Source organism: Portunus trituberculatus, chromosome 27 (genome assembly GCF_017591435.1).
Source record: "Portunus trituberculatus isolate SZX2019 chromosome 27, ASM1759143v1, whole genome shotgun sequence".
Classification (NCBI taxonomy): Eukaryota; Metazoa; Arthropoda; class Malacostraca; order Decapoda; family Portunidae; genus Portunus; species Portunus trituberculatus.
Window position 1 is genome coordinate 7,153,037 of NC_059281.1, and position 17,764 is coordinate 7,170,800.

General features: G+C 38.7%; 1 protein-coding gene and 3 long non-coding RNA genes across 4 annotated transcripts in view; 2 read left to right on the forward strand and 2 right to left on the reverse strand.

The window, feature by feature from the left end:
• Positions 1 to 628: 628 nt before the first annotated feature.
• LOC123509410 lies at positions 629 to 2,850 on the reverse strand. The gene is made up of 2 exons (XR_006676194.1): positions 2,816 to 2,850; positions 629 to 1,511 (listed from the first exon to the last, which is right to left on the reverse strand). It is a non-coding gene; the product is annotated as an uncharacterized LOC123509410 (long non-coding RNA).
• Positions 2,851 to 7,938: 5,088 nt separating this feature from the next.
• LOC123509408 lies at positions 7,939 to 9,385 on the forward strand. The gene is made up of 2 exons (XR_006676192.1): positions 7,939 to 8,041; positions 8,423 to 9,385. It is a non-coding gene; the product is annotated as an uncharacterized LOC123509408 (long non-coding RNA).
• Positions 9,386 to 11,312: 1,927 nt separating this feature from the next.
• LOC123509407 lies at positions 11,313 to 13,209 on the reverse strand. Its single transcript, XM_045263699.1, has 2 exons — positions 13,181 to 13,209; positions 11,313 to 12,192 (listed from the first exon to the last, which is right to left on the reverse strand). Exons 1-2 carry the CDS (start codon positions 13,181 to 13,183, stop codon positions 11,749 to 11,751), a joined length of 447 nt encoding a protein of 148 aa, XP_045119634.1. The 5' UTR covers positions 13,184 to 13,209; the 3' UTR covers positions 11,313 to 11,748.
• A 2,248-nt stretch (positions 13,210 to 15,457) lies between these two features.
• LOC123509409 overlaps positions 15,458 to 17,764 on the forward strand; it is a 3,334-nt gene continuing 1,027 nt past the window's right edge. Inside the window, exon 1 of the long non-coding RNA XR_006676193.1 lies at positions 15,458 to 15,560. This is a non-coding gene — a long non-coding RNA (uncharacterized LOC123509409). The remainder of the gene's footprint in view (positions 15,561 to 17,764) is intronic.

Below are 17,764 nucleotides of genomic sequence, written 5' to 3' on the forward strand. Positions count from 1 at the left end.
TTCAAGTTGAAGTTCAGCAAATTTATTCCGAATTTTTTTTTTTTTATTATTATTGTCACTATAGAAACTATTGTTAAAGTAGTGTTAGTAATACTAGTAGTAGTAGTAGTAGTAGTAGTAGTAGTAGTAGTAGTAGTAGTAGTAGTAGTAGTGGTAGCAGTACCAGTATACAGTAGTAGTTCCTGCTGTTGGCAGTAGCAGCAGCAGCAGTAGCAGCAGTAGTAGTAGTAGCAGCAGGTAGCAGTAGCAGCAGCAGCAGCAGCAGCAGCAGCAGTAGCAGTAGCAGCAGCAGCAGCAGCAGTAGCAGTGGTGGCATTAGCAATTGCAGTAGCAGCAGCAGCAGCAGCAGCAGCAGTGGTGGTGGTGGTGGTAGCAGCAGCAGTGGTACTAAGCAGTAGCAGTAGCAGCAGCAGCAGCAGCAGCAGCAGCAGCAGCAGCAGCAGTTGTGGTAATACAGCAGCAGCAGTAGCAGTTGCAGCAGCAGCAGCAGTAGTAATAGTAGTAGTAGCAGTAGTAGTAGTAGTAGTAGTAGTAGTAGTAGTAGTAGTAATAGTAGTAGTGGTGGTGGTGGTAGTAGTAATAGTAAGAGTAGCAGTAGTAGTGGTGGTAGTAGTAGTGACATGAGCAGTTGCAGTTTTTTCTCTTTATTTCTCTTTATCTCTGTTCTCCATAACGTTCGATCATAACCAGAATAGTCTACGGCTAGCAGTTGTATTACAATCACAGACAGACACCCAGGGAGCGGAGTGTCTTGTTGGTGCTTCTAATAGATCGGTGAGGTGCAGTGCGGAAACACGCAAGAAAAGACTAAGGAAGAAATACTCCTTGCCTCACTAGAAAAGGAAAGAGAAAAACCCTGCAAAAAATACATCAGTGTATCTAAATAATGTATCTTGGTGCAGGTGACGTGATGGTAACACGATGAAGGTACCCTGACGCACCAGCCACACTAGTGAAGCGTCTTGGTGAACACGAGACCCTTTCTTTTCATGAGCAGCTTTCCATTTCACTCTGTTGACGTATTCGTAGTAAGGTGGTGAGTATGGAGAGTGTGGTGGATGTGTTCATTATTATCCTTTCGTGTCTATTCCTCTTATTATTACTTCACCGCTCTTCTGCGTTCTTTCTTTATTGATTATTGAATCTAATGAAGGTATCTCTTTTTTCTGCACTAAATCTTCAAATTCTACCTCATTCAATGCTCTCTCTAGATCAGAGTTAGAGATGTCCAGTTCTCCGCTCCTTGAGAACGCGCCTTTTACGTGTTTGGCCACTTTCATCAATTTAAAAATGAGGCTACCAACCCATCTCTTTTGCCGCCCTATCGCTCCCTTAACGTCACTGGAGCCAGAGTATCCTTTGAGCTCCACGAAGGGAGAGGATTGCGCGCCATTGGCTTCTGCAACTTCACTCAATTTCATGTTCCTTCCTAAGTGATTTGCCTCCGCCTTCTCCACCGCCACCACCACCACCACCACCACTGCCAATGCCACCAGCTGCCACTTCGAGACCTGTAATGGAGATGTGTCTGACTTACTTTTATGCTTTACAGTATTCAGATCTAGATGAGTCCCAGGGGCATCTTTGAAATGGATGGCAATTTGGTAAAGGACTGTGGTCATGTTTTTTTTTTTTTTTTTTTTATACCATGGTTGTAGAAAAACACGCTTACAGTGTATGATTTCCTTATCGTTTCCTTAACTTTGTAATGTTTAAATAGGATAAAAGTCATATGTCAACTCATTTACCAACATAACCTCATTCAATAACTCATTCACCCCCTCATCCACCTTCTCATCCACCACCTCATCTTTACCTCCTCCGTCGCCTCATCCACAATCACTCTCCATCCTTTCCAATACTCTCGCTATCTCTCTTGCTTAATCATCTATTTATAAACTCAATCCTAAAATCTTTACTAAGTAAAACTTTCTTTAGTTTATTTTTTATTATCATTCATCTATGTTCTAATACTCTATAAGACACTGAGAACCTTTTTATCCAGCCATTTGTCACTAAAACTTTAACTCAGTCATTCCTTTTGCTTCATGTCATGGTATTGAAATCAGTTCGGAATGCTTTTCTCATGCACTTTCCTTTCATTATTGCGTAACAAGACTAGTTACCGATTTTTCCTTCTTCATTCAGTTCTCAGAAAGAAAGGAAAAAAAGTGTGCCCAAATTGCTGTTTCCTTCCCGACCGCACAAAAAAGAAAATATATTTTAAAGAAAATTTGGAAGTAGATATATAAATGAAAGTAAGTGATCAAACTAGTTCCGAAGTTTTCTTTATAAATAGAATGAGAGACATACATTTATTTCCCTCTCACACTTCTTTCTTCTGCTCCAGGAATTTTTATTAGTTTTGGTTTCTTCCTTGATCGATGTCACTGATATTTTGTCTCCTCTTTTGAAATTGTTCAGCGAAACGGGTTGAGTATAATAGCAAAACAACTTCAGTTAGATATTCTGTTACAAAGTTAAGTTAAATAAAAGAAAAACAAGTGAATAGCGAGAGAAATTGTGCTTCTCTTAGATAGACAGTCTTTTAGTAGTTTTATTCCGGAATGTTCAAATTGAGAGGTTATGGATCTTTACGAATAAAATTTTTGTTACATTTACTTTATTACCTTTGTTATATTTTTAGTATTCATTCAATTCCTTATAAGATTAACCCTACAGTTTGATTTTGTGTTTTTTATACATATAGAACACACACACTTACACACACACACACACACACACACACACACACACACACACACACACACACACACACACACACACACACACACACACACACACACACACTGACCATCTTTTTGACGTGATAAGGGAGAGCCAGTGAGGGAATGAGAGTAAAGGGAGAGTTTATATACAGAGGATGGTGACGAAACCTTTTCCAATCCCCCTTTCTCACTTGCTTCTGTTTTCGTTCTAATTTTACATCATTCCGCATTGCATCATTCCTTTATCTTTCTCTCCCTTCCCTCCTTCCTTCATTCCCTCCTCTCGCTTAGTTCTCTACTCTTCCTTTCCATATTTCCTTTGTTTCTATTTGTCTGTTTACTCATGTGTTTAGCAATTACAATGTCTTTCAACATGCTCAGAGAGAGAGAGAGAGAGAGAGAGAGAGAGAGAGAGAGAGAGAGAGAGAGAGAGAGGAGTTTCTATTATATTAAAGTTATCCAGCCCTTTGGCCATAACACCTGATATTTTTTAGAGTTGACCGTATTTTAGCTTTTTCATTTCGTTTCATATTATTGGACATGTCACTATTCACCTCACCTCTACAAGAACGTTTCCCTGCTGTAATTTTTTCTTATTGTTTTATTATCGTTAGTTTTATGCAAGAAAGGCTCTTGCTAAGCATTACAAAAAAAAGACAGCATGGCGAAGAATTACTGAATATAAAAGTGAGAGAAAAAACCCTTATACACTACACGCATCATTGTACGCGACGAAGCGCTTGACGGAAAAGAAGAAATAGAAAAAAGGAGTAAGTGAGGAGAATGAGGAAGAGGAGGAGGATAAACAGAAACCTTGACTACGTACACCTGCATTGCCTAACCTGCGAAATTCCAAATTAAACGTGACTTTCGTATCGAAATTTCTCTCCGATGTTTTCATTCCAGGAGCAGGACAAGCTTGAGAAATCAGCGGGAACAAAAAACATGGTGATTATAGGGAATATCACACCGTTTGTTTTCTCTTCAAGAGAGAAACCTGCGCCATATTAACAATTAGCCAAGCTCTGAACTTGAGTGAGTAACGGGAAGATGGAGAAAGTGGGAAAGAGAGGAAGAGGTAGCAGGTGGAAGGGAGAAGGTTGGAAAGAGAGGCAGAGTAAACAGGAAGGCTCGGAGAGGGGTGGTAGAAAGGAGAAAATCAATTGTGTGTTTCTCAAATGATAATAATGATAATAATAATAATAATATTGATAATAATAATAATAATGATAATAATAATAATAATAATAATAATAATAATAATAATAATGATAATAATAATAATAATGATAATAATGATAATATAATAATAATAATAATAATAATAATAATAATAATAATAATAATAATAATAATAATAATAATAATAATAATAATAATAATAATAATAATAATAATAATAATAATAATAATGATGATAATAGTAATAGTAATGACAATAATAAAAATAATAATAATAATAACTTTCGACGAGGAGGGTCTATAGATACATACATGCATATACACACATGTGTGTACGCGTACATGCAGGAGGAGGCAGTAGACACTTAACGAAATTATGATTACTCCCAGTGAGATCTAATAGCAGTGGGTCAGGGAGGTGCTGTGAACTTGACACTAAAGCCATCTGTGACCTCACTGAAAGTTTCTCTTTGTGTCTCACAACACAAGGGGACAGTCACAGCCTGCCCCCTAAAGACAACTCTCTTCCTTCACACAAAACTACATGTATCTAGCTACACATACATTTCTCACGCAAAAAAAAAAAAAAAAAAAAAAAAAGGCTCCTTTACCATCGCTAGAGTCCCCTTGTAATTATTATGTATTTAACTTATTTGGGGACCGGCAGCCCAATGGGGTTTTTTCATATCACAATTTTTTTGTTGCCCTTAGCTGGTCTTCCCTCTTACATGAAAAAAAAGCATACATGTTTCTATCGACACACACACACACACACACACACACACACACACATATATATATATATATATATATATATATATATATATATATATATATATATATATATATATATATATATATATATATATATATATATATATATATATATATATATATATATATATATATATATATATATATATATATATATATATATATATATATATATATATATATATATATATACAGATATACCCATAAACAAACATTAGAAAGCATCTATAAATACACAGATGTACACATACATACACACATACGTACACATACCATATACACATAGATACACAAGGGAAGTACAGCTTACCAGTGTCTATGTGTATCATGCAGGGGAATTCATTTCTAGGGTGTACCATCAGGAGGTGAAGCCATTTCTGGCGCATTTCCCCTTGGGTGTAATCACTGCTTTTTCTGTCTACAGAGTTGCACGATTGCTCAACCCTCAGCTTTACTAAACTAAATACTGAGGGGCTTATAACGACATTCAGACATTTGATGTTATTAGAAACAAATGTCTCTGAGGAGCTAAACCACTGAGGCACTTCTTTTAGCCTCCTGAGGATGTCATTGTGACAGACACAAAGCCTGTTTATAGAAGACATTCTGTATCTGGCTCAGTCAGTTACTGTATATGCTGTAACAGTAACACCTGAACATCAGTTTCTCCTCCCTGGTGCAGAAGGAAATCTTTCTCAGGATTATGTTTCCTACACCTGTTGTCTTTTAAACAGATTCTTGACGTCCAGATCGCCTTGGGAGTCAGTGGGCAACATATGCCCCAAGTAGGTGAAGCTGTCTACGAACTGTAATCGTTCGTTATTCAGGAATTCTGTCCTCATCTACTGCACTCCGTCTTGGTGGTTTTGTCCATGATGTCATGCTCCCTGGCATGGGCCTCACATCTGGTTATATGAGGTCCTGAAGCGAATCACCCGACGGAGCCTTGATGACCATGTTATCTGCATAGGTCAGAGAGTTGCTACAGTGATCTTTTTTATCTATGTAAGAGAGGAGGATTGGCCAAAGGAAACAAAAATATAAAGAAAAAGGAGTGTTCTTTTCTCTACTTGCTTCAGTCCTTGTTGGCCCAGTTGGGCCAGGCTTATCAGCTCCACTCTGGTTCTCCTTAGTTGCGGCCAAGGTCGAGGCCGAGTCTTGAACCCAATCATGGCCAATGTCAAGGCTGAGGCTTTGGGCCTGTAGCGATGATCGCTACAAGTGTTCTGGTCCAGCAAGGTGAGAGAAGTAAACACGATGATTGCTCAGAGTGATCTGGTTTATTGATTGTTGTTGTTTAGATTTACCATCCCTTGTGGTGAGGAATGGAGTGGGCCTTTAAGCCTTTGGGTGGCGGCCCACAGTGTTTATTGATTAAAAAATACCTCTATTTATAAACTTCGCCTGGATCAAGTACATACGTCAGCGATCAATCAGTGTACAGCATGGCCTGCGTCATGCGCTCCGTGATCCGATCCCGGTTAGGCCGCGCTACTTCCACGACTGCATGCTTCCGCCAATCACCGTCCAGCATGGCTGCCTACCCGGGCGTCGTGATCGTGTTTGTGGCGCTAGGCCGCCACAGGCCCGATCACTGCAGAGCTTGAGGTCGAGGCTTCAAACCCAGTTGCGGCCAGGTCGAGGCTGAGGCTTCGAACCTGGTCGTAATAAAGATCGAGGCTGAGGCCGAGATCCCCGACTCTACTTTAGGATACGGCGTCTACAGAACAAGGCCTCTCTCCCATTCATCAGCTGAAGCTTCGAAGGTCTTGCCAGCTGCTATCCTTGACGCTATCAGGATCTTGTTGAAGAATCCTGTGTTGATCGAAGGCAGGCTGATAGGGTGGACTATCTCCCAGGTCTGTGTCTTCCTGATGGCTACTACTTGCCGTTTAGCTCTAAGGATAATCCTCTGGATATCTCAAGCCTCCCTGTGAAAGCGCGGGACTACCTGAAGGCAATGTTTCTTAAACGGGCTGATGCTGCCAATTGCTACTACAGCTGGGGAGTTTATGGCGATGAACTAGCCTGGGCAGCGTTGTGGCTGTACCGAGCCACTGACGAGAAGACTGAGGCCGCCGTGGTACAGTGGAACCATACGTACTTTGGGGTCCGAGGGGTCTCCAAGCAAACGGGTTCGATTCCTGTCCGAGGTCCGAGTGTAGGTTGGGCTTCCTCGCTCGGGGCAACGGTTTCCTAGCGGGTAGGGTTTGAAATAGGATGTACCCCAAAACCCTTTAGCCCATAAATTCCCGTGAAAACCCCACATGGTATATAAAAAAAAAGTGATCGAGTCACGGACATGAGTGATAGGGTTGCCAGAGGTAACTAGACGGAGTAATTAAAGTGCATGCGCATATTTTTGTCTTGTTATTTTAGCACAGAGCCCGAAACTTTTGTTCACAGATGTTATTTTATGCGAACACTCACCCCAGCTTGATTATGAGTTGATATAAGTGGTTATCAAGGCAGGCTGGGATTGAACGCATATAGCTACGCTGTGTTAGCAACATGTGACAATGAAGAAAGATTTGAGCGGCCAACACTGCCATAGACTTTTTATTCTATCTCTTCTCAAAATAGGTAGAGAAATCTTAGAAAAAGAAAATTTTATCCTATCTCTTTGCTATTGGAAATTGTCGTTTCGATTTTGAAAGTTTAAAATTTCTACATACTCAGGTTCCAACGACAAAAATTATGCACTATGTGGTTTGGAACCAATGATTCTGCTAACCGATGAATCGCTAACAAGGGAAAAATAATTATCCAGTAACCGATATTCAGTTATCGGTTTTCTCGATAATTTAACACGATAACGCTACCTATGGGTAGTTGATGATGAGGTGATGTAGGTGGTGAATGGGAGTGATAGATAGCGATTAGGAAGTGATGGAAAGTAAAATTTAAAGGGAATAAAGTTGACTTTTTATGTATAGAGTGCTCGAAAAAAAATTCAAAATAAAATCCTCGCTGAATTCTCTCTCTCTCTCTCTCTCTCTCTCTCTCTCTCTCTCTCTCTCTCTCTCTCTCTCTCTCTCTCTCTCTCTCTCTCTCTCTCTCTCTCTCTCTCTCTCTCTCTCTCTCTCTCTCTCTCTCTCTCTCTCTCTCTCTCTCTCTCTCTCTCTCTCTCTCTCTCTCTCTCTCTCTCTCTCTCTCTCTCTCTCTCTCTCTCTCTCAGGAATGATGCAAGACTGAAGCAGAGTGAGAGGGGGAGGGAGGGAGGAGGAGGAAAAAGGGGGCTAGGACGTGAAGGGGTGAAGGCATTATATATATTCCGTGTTAAGCATCTCTTCATTGCATCGTGTCGCACTGCCTGACTGACTGAGAGTTATTCTGGTAGACTCTGTAGCACCATGGTGGGTCACTCTGCAGTGTGTGTGTGTGTGTGTGTGTGTGTGTGTGTGTGTGTGTGTGTGTGTGTGTGTGTGTGTGTGTGTGTGTCTGTGCGTGCGTATCCCAGTTCATTCACTTAATATTCATGGCAAGCAATCAGCAAGAATGTGATATAGAGAAGTTGATCATACTCGATTATTTGATCTGACTGTAGGAATTTGTAACAATGAGGAAAGACAGTGAAGGATGAGGTGACGCAGGGAATGATGGACAAGTCTATGGTTGAGGTGAAGGATGGCGTATTGGATGAGATAGTGGATGAGAAATGAATGAAATGATAAGTACAATGGTAGATGAGGTGATGATTGAGGTGGTAGTAGACTACGACACCTACTTTATTGCAGGGCTGGAAGTGGCAGATGGTGGCGATGGTGGCGGTGGTGCTGGCAGTGGTGGTGGAGCAGGGGATGGTGGAGGCAAGGAATACGAGAAGTCTCCTCGATGACCAGCCTCCTCATCCTCCCTATTATATTAATGACGCACTACCAACCTCATATAAAGTAAGCGGAGTAAAGGGACGTCAAGCCAGAAGTCTCGAAAGCGTCTTAGAGACCGTCTTGCACGGCTTAGATGCCGCCAAGGAAGTACTGACGGAATTCATTACTGTCGTCCGAGAAATAGTAAAGAATAAACAATAGAAAACACATTTAATTCAAACCAATCACAAGACAGTAAATATCGTGAACACTGTCACCAGAAAATAAAAGAGTAACATTAATAGCATTGATCTGTCCACTGTTGCCAAGCCAAGAGCTGGACCGCGTCACCCTAACCACCAATGTGACCACCTGACGCCAAGCTTCGTCTACACCACCTACATGTATGTGCTGCTTGAGGAGCGCCTTCAAGTTATTGCCTGACTCTCATTCCTTCCATGCCTCCCGCTGGTTAACTCTGAAATTCTCGATATGTTTCTGATTTCATTCCTTTCTACGACTTGCTGTGTTTCATAAGAGGAAGAATATCAAGACTCCTCTTGGAATACATTTCTTTAACGAAATCTTGAGAATGCTATATTAATTACCTTTTTATTTTTTGTGCTTTTGACCAGACTCTCAACACATAAAGAAAAAAAGAATACTAAAAAATATGACGAGATACTTAATATTGTCTCTCGATTGTTTCTTGAATGTGATTGGTGTGTGCCGCCTCAACACTCTACAAGCAATCTTGTGACTGTGCGTCGGGATTGTCATGTATCTACTCCACAAGTGATGAGGCTGTTCAGACACACTTGTGGGTCTATCCAGTGTGTAATAACTAACGATAGATTTGAAAGCACAGGCAAATAAATGGATAAAAGTTAATACCTTCTTTGCTATAAGTACCTGTGTGTGTGTGTCTGTGTGTGTGTGTGTGTGTGTGTGTGTGTGTGTGTGTGTGTGTGTGTGTGTGTGTGTGTGTGTGTGTGTGTGTGTGTCTGTTTGTGTGTGTGTGTGTGTGTGTGTGTGTGTGTGTGTGTGTGTGTGTGTGTGTGTGTGTGTGAAAAGTGACACATTTCCCATAATGCACTACTGCCAGTGCCCAAAGTCTGGGCGGGGTAGATACAAGAATCTTGCAGAAAAGAAAGCACTTCTTTATTTCAGTAATCACAAACAGGTTACAAAGAAATGTAAAAGCACATGAACTAAAAAGTTTGCTTCATTCTTTGGTGTCTTTTCATTAAACCCTGGAGCGCATAGCTGTCCAAGAGTCTGTTGATGATGAAGAGTTGTGAAGACTGAAGGGAGTGTTGGGTACTATTATCCTTAAAGGTGGCTTCACATTTACAGTATAGTGGAATGCGCGGTGTGTCTGTGGAGCCTCTCTGCAATACACGCTCATCAAGTACACCTATTGTCTGGCATGGCATTACAGTTCACGTCTTGGCAGAAAGTGTTAATAAAAGCTGTTTTAATACATATAGTTTTGTATCAATTTTTATTTTCAGTTTTAATTCGTTAGGTAAGATAAACAATAAAATGACCTGGTTAATTTTTCTTTCTGTATTCGAATCCATCTGAAGCCAATATAGCAAAACATAAGTACGCAAAGGAAATGTATGGTAACTTTTCAAGGATAAGAAAGATCAATTAAAAGCTTCTTCTTCTACTTTTTCTTTTTCTTCTTTTTTTTCCTCTTGTTCTTGTTGTTCTTGTTCTTGTTGTTCTTGCTCTTCTTCTTGTTCTTGTTCTTGTTCTTGTTCTTGTTCTTGTTCTTCTTGTTTCTTCTTGTTTTTGTTCTTGTTCTTGTTCTTCTTGTTGTTGTTCTTTTTTTCCTCCCCTTCCTCCTCCCTTTCCTCTTCCTCCTCCTCCTCTTCCTCCTCCTCCTCCTCCTCCTCCTCCTCCTCCTCCTCCTCCTCCTCCTCCTCCTCCTCCTCCTCGTCGTCGTCCTTCTCCTCCTCTCCTCCTACTTCCTCCTCCTCCTCCTCCTCCTCCTCCTCCTCCTCCTCCTCCTCCTCCTCCTCCTCCTCCTCCTCCTCCTCCTCCTCCTCCTCCTCCTCCTCCTCCTCCTCCTCCTCCTCCTCCTCCTCCTTTAATTAACTTTGTATTTTGTTTTTAACTGAAAACACCACGAAGTTTTGAGTATGTTATTTTCAACATAAGGCACATTGATATGCGTATTAAATTGTGTATATTCCGACTGCACGAACACACACACACACACACACACACACACACACACACACACACACACACACACACACACACACACACACACACACACACACACACACACACACACACACACACACACACACACACACACACACACACACACACACACACACACACACACACACTTTATTGGCTTCAAAATTTAACAAAACAAGTGTATTATGTATACTCATTTTATTTCTTGGTTTTCTTCTCTCTATTTTCGTCATTTTTTTTATCATCATCATCATCATCATCATCACAACCGACATTTACTTTTGCTACCTTAAGATTGTTAGTTTCTTATATTTTCATATCTCTATAGTTATTGTCATCAATTATTATTGTCATCACTATTAGTATTATTATCATTGTTTTTAGTATTAGTATTAGTATAGTATTAGTATTATTGTCATTGTAGTAGCAATTGTTATACTATTAGCAGTAGTAGTAGTAGTAGTAGTAGTAGTAGTAGTAGTAGTAGTAGTAGTAGTAGTAGTAGTAGTAGTAGTAGTAGTAGTAGTAGTAGTAGTAGTAGTAGAAGCAATAGAAGTAGTAGTAAGAGTATTAGTAGTAATAGTGATGATAGGAGCAAATGCGGTGTTTTTTTCCCTTTATTCTTTCTCTTCACCATAACGTTTGATGGTAACCAGAATAGTCTACGGCTAGCAGCTGTATTACAGTCACAGAGACACGCCCAGGGAGCGGAGTGTCTTGTTGGTGCTTCTAATAGATCGGTGAGGTGCAGTGCGGAAACACGCAAGAAAAGACTAAGGAAGAAATACTCCTTGCCTCACTAGAAAAGGAAAGAGAAAAACCCTGCAAAAAATACATCAGTGTATCTAAATAATGTATCTTGGTGCAGGTGACGGTGATGGTAACACGATGAAGGTGCCCTGACGCACCAGCCACACTAGTGAAGCGTCTTGGTGAGCACGAGACCCTTTCTTTTCATGAGCAGCTCTCCATTTCACTCTGTTGATGTATTCGTAGTAAGGTGGTGAGTATGGAGAGTGTGGTGGATGTGTTGATTATTATCCTTTCGTGTCTATTCCTCTTATTATTACTTCACCGTTCTTCTGCGTTCTTTCTTTCTTAGCTATTGATTCTAATGGTTCCATCTCTATCTCTTTCTGGACTAAATCTTCAAATTCTGCCTCATCTAATGCTCTCTCTATATCAGAGTCAGAGATGTCCAGTTCTCCGCTCCTTGAGAACGTGCCAAACACGACTTTAACCAAGTTCCACACTTTCTTAAAGAAGTCACGTGCCCCTTTCTTCTGTTGCCCAGTCGCTCCCTTAACGTCACTGGAGCGAGAGTATCCTTTGACCTCCACGAAGGGAGAGGATAGCGCGCCAGTGGCTTCTGCAACTTCACTCAATTTCATGTTCCTTCCTAAGTGATTTGCCTCCGCCTTCTCCACCGCCACCACCACCACCACCACCACTGCCAATGCCACCAGCTGCCACTTCGAGACCTGTAATGGAGATGTGTCTGACTTACTTTTATGCATTACAGTATTCAGATCTAGATGAGTCCCAGGGGCACCTTTGAAGTGGACGGCAATTTGGTAATGGACTGTGGTCATGTTTGGCTGTACAAATTACACCCTTACAGTTTGTGATTTCCTTATCGTTTCTTTAACTAAGTAATGTTTAAATAGAAAAAAAAAGTCATATGCCAACTCGCCCACCAAGATAATCTCATCCACTAACTCACTCGTCCCCCATCCACTATATCATCCACCACATTATCTTTACTTCCTCATTAATCTCATCCACAATTACTTTCCATTCCATTTCATTATTGTCACTATCTGCTTTGCTTAATCCTCTATTTGGAAACTCAAGCCTAAAATTTATCTTTTTTTATTATATATTATCATTCATCTCTATTCTAATATCTGTAAAGCACTGACAACGTAACTTTAAGCCACTCGACAAATGGCATAGGTTAAGGCGGTATGTGGTGGGATTCCAACCTACGCCTGGACGTCTGCCTGATCCCACGCTCACCATCTTATCCACTACGCCACCGCCTCATCCTTGATAGATCTCATTGATATTTTGTCTACTCTTTTGAAATTGTTCAGAGAAACGAGTTAAGACTAATAGTAAAACTACTTATATTAGATCTTCTGTTAACAAAGTTAAGTCAAATAAAAGGGAAACAAGTGAATAGCGATAGATATTGTGCTTCCCTTAGATAGACAGTCTCTCAGTGCTATTCCGTTCAGATTGAGAAGTTACGGATCTGTACGAATCAAATTCTTGTTACATTATTTTATTACTTTTGTTATTTTGTAGTATTCACTCAATTCTTTATAAGACTAATTCTTCAGTTTGATTTTGTACATATAGAACACACACACACACTCTCTCTCTCTCTCTCTCTCTCTCTCTCTCTCTCTCTCTCTCTCTCTCTCTCTCTCTCTCTCTCTCTCTCTCTCTCTCTCTCTCTCTCACCATCTTTTTGACGTGATAAGGGAGAGCCAGTGAGGGAATGAGAGTAAAGGGAGAGTTTATATACAGAGGATGGTGACGAAATCTTTTACAATCCAATTCTCACTTGTTTCTGTTTTCGTTCTAATTTTTCCATCATTCCACATTGCATCATTCCTTTATCCCTCTCTCCCTTCTCTCCTTCCTCCCTTCCCTCCTTTCTCCATTCCCTTCTTCCTCTAATCCAGAGGTTCTCAAAAATTTTTAACTCGTCGACCCCATAATGAAATCTCAAGATTTCGATCGACACTATTTTTTAATTGGAAGAAAATATCTCCTATGGCAGAAACCATGTGCATCAATAGTATCAACCGATGGAGTAGTTTTTTACATCAACGATGGCAGCCGGGGAGGGGGGGGAAATATTACTAAGTCAAGACCACTATATATCACTCCAAAAGTCTTTACATGGCATATCCAAAACAATGGCAAATTTAGTTAGCAAGGTTTCTTGATAATTCTCTCTTGAAAAATTTCCAGTTGTAGGAACGTACAGTAGAGTTGTAAGCCAATGAAGGTGAGTTTAAGGTGGTGTTGCCAGCGCTGCTGAAATTTCTCAAGATTAATTACTGAAAAATAATTACAATTATGGTTTGAACTCAAAACTTATCTATTTATTTTAATCAAATGGTACCTTATTTTCTTCAAATTTTTACAAATTGCAATCTGCATTATAGAACTTCCAGATGGAAGCTTCAATGACGTCTTCGATCCCAGCAGTAATATTCACTGTCACCCCAGTTATTCATCGACCCCTTTTCGACCCCCTGGTTATTCATCGACCCCCTTTCGAGACTGAATATCCATCAACCACTTGCATGGTCCCATCAACCCATGGGGGTCGATAGCGACAACTTTGAGAAGCACTGCTCTTTTCCCTCCTCTCGATTAGTTCGCTCTTTTTCCTCTTCGTCTTTGTTATTTATTTTTTTTTTTTCTGTTTAGTTTTATCTCCAGCTATTACAGTGTCTTTCACCATGCTCAGAGAGAGAGAGAGAGAGAGAGAGAGAGAGAGAGAGAGAGAGAGAGAGAGAGAGAGAGAGAGAGAGAGAGAGAGAGAGAGAGAGAGAGAGAGAGAGAGAGAGAGAGAGAGAAATTTATCCGACCTTTTTTTTTTGTGTTTTTGAGCTCTTTACACATAAAAAGTACATTCTATTCGCAATAAATTTTACTTTCCTTCCTTCCTGTTCACTACCCATCACTCCCAATCACCACCGCCACCACCTCGTCACCACCCACGCATAGGTAGCGTTATTGTGATAATTCATCCAGAAAACGATATCTGGTTATCGGTCACTGGATAATCCTTTTTCCCGCGTTAGTGATTTATCGGTGTCAGACATACCTTGGTTCCTAATTAGAGATAATGGATAATTTTTGTCATTGTTATATCAGCATGTTTTAAACTTTCAAAATAAAATGGAGGTGTTTTATTTAAAACAGTAAATTACAATGGTGAAGAGACAGAATAAACATTTTATTTGAAATTATTTGAAGAATTTTGAGGGAAAAGATAAAAATAACAATATGGATTAATCAATTTTCTATTTGAAATATTAGTATTGTTACCGATAGTAATGAAATCACACTAACGTGGCTTTGAGAAACACACCATTAATCTTCCCTTCTCCGTCACCCATCTCCGACTCTTCCTGCTCGCTCTGCCTCCCTCTCCTACCTTCTCCTTTGCACCTGCTACCTTCCCCTCCCTCTCCGACTTCCTCCTGCTTCCTGACACTCACACCTGTCAAGGGAAAACAAATGGTGTGAGGTTCCTTGTTTGATATACCCATGTTTTCTCTTTCCGATAATTTCTCAAACTTGTCCTGCTTCTGGAATGAAAACACCGAAAAAATATAATACAAGATGAATGTCACGTCTAGTTTGCAAATTCGCTGGTTAGGCAATGCATTTTTAAGTGATAAGGGTTTATTTTTGTCCTTTCTCTCTCTCTCTCTCTCTCTCTCTCTCTCTCTCTCTCTCTCTCTCTCTCTCTCTCTCTCTCTCTCTCTCTCTCTCTCTCTCTCTCTCTCTCTCTCTCTCTCTCTCTCTCTCTCTCTCTCTCTCTCTCTCTCTCTCTCTCTCTCTCTCTCTCTCTCTCTCTCTCTCTCTCTCTCTCTCTCTCTCTCTCTCTCTCTCTCTCTCTCTCTCTCTCTCTCTCTCTCAGGAATGATGCAAGACTGAGACAGAGTGAGAGGGGAGGGAAGGAGGAGGAGGAAAAAGGGGGCTAAGACGTGAAGGGGTGAAGGCATTATATATATTCCGTGTTAAGCATCTCTTCATTGCATCGTGTCGCTCTCCCTGACTGACTGAGAGTTATTCTGGTAGACTCTGTAGCACCATGGTGGGTCACTCTGCAGTGTGTGTGTGTGTGTGTGTGTGTGTGTGTGTGTGTGTGTGTGTGTGTGTGTGTGTGTGTGTGTGTGTGTGTGTGTGTAAAGTAAGTAAGTAAGTAAATTTTTATTGGTACATAACATAATACCTACAGGTTACATATATATATATATATATATATATATATATATATATATATATATATATATATATATATATATATATATATATATATATATATATATATATATATATATATATATATATATATATATATATATATATATATATATATATATATATATATATATATATATATATATATATATATATATTAGCCACATTCCGTCAAACCGTAGCTCCTTGACGGACGTTCATCACATTATTATAAAGTTAGGTAAAAACCACAACGCCTGAATAAGTTAAAGAACTACAATAGATTTTCGCCTGAAGGAATCAACAAGTACAATAGAAATAAAAAAGATATATAAGAAAAAAGACAGAAAGCAAAGACATCATACGATTGAAGAACAAAACAGGTTATACAAATTTATACATTCTATTGGGTGATCAAATAAACTTTAAAATCCTTCTTAAATATTTCAAAAGTATTAGTTGTTAGGAGAATCTTTTTTATCAAGAGGCAGACTATTGACGAGTTTAGGCCCTGAACTAATGATAATGCTTTTAAAATAGTGTAGTTCTAAAAACTGGACCAATTAGATTAACGTTATTATTTCTGGTGTTTACAACATCGTCAATTAACTTGAATATCGTGTTTTGCTTAAGATTTTTTAAGATTAGTAATAACAAAATATTCATGAATACATGAAAACTTTATCAATTTTATCTCAGAGAATATATGATTAGTATATATATATATTTTTTTTTTTAAGAAAAAGATGCATCTTAAAATTTAGTTTTCGGCAATGTTTAGTCTGTAAAGGAAAGACGGCCACGTACACGCCCATATCAAGACACAGTACATAAGGTGTGGATGACGAAGGTTATGATATATGCTGATCACATTCTGTGGTTAAGTTATTGCGATTCCATACAGAATACCAATAATTATTTAGATTTCCAAACATGTCTGATCAATGTGGTGTTTGAAATATAAGTTTTGATTTATGGTGACTCCAAGAAATTTAGTGTGGGTGACTTGTTGTATTACTTGGCCATCCAGTAGAACAGGGTTTATTGAATGTTTTAATGATCTACTTTAAAAAGATATACAATTTGTTTTTGAAATATTAATTGTTAATGAATTTACATTAACCCGTGATTTTCCGTTATTTAATTCCGAAATTAAATTTGAGTGGAGGAGGTTTAGGTTTTTATCCTTTTGCAAAAGTATCGTATCATCACCATATATTACAAATTCAACGTTTTACTAGCATTAACAATATCATTGATTTATATACTGTATATATATATACATATGGGTACATATATATACATATATACATATATATACATATATACATATATATATATATATATATATATATATATATATATATATATATATATATATATATATATATATATATATATATATATATATATATATATATATATATATATATATATATATATATATATATATATATATATATATATATATATATATATATATATATATATATATATATATATATATATATATATATATATATATATATATATATATATATATATATATATATATATATATATATATATATATATATATATATATATATATATATATATATATATATACAGAGCCTTGTGGTACATTTTTGTCAATGGATCTTAAAGGAGAATAGCAATGATTACAGTACACAAACTGTTTTCTACATTTGAGATAACTCTGTAAATGCTTTAGTGGTACACATCTTATTCCTAAATGGTCTAATTTATGTAGCAGAATCTCATGATCTAAAGTGTCAAATGCTTTAGATAAATCTGTAAATATCCGTACTGCATATTTTTTTTCTTCTAAGACTAAATACATATTGTTAACGAATTGAAGTAACGTGTGTGTGTGTGTGTGTGTGTGTGTGTGTGTGTGTGTGTGTGTGTGTGTGTGTGTGTGTGTGAATTGAAGTGTGTGTGTGTGTGTGTGTGTGTGTGTGTGTGTGTGTGTGTGTGTGTGTGTGTGTGTGTGTGTGTGTGTGTGTGTGTGTGTGTGTGTGTGTGTGTGTGTGTGTGTGTGTGTGTGTGTGTGTG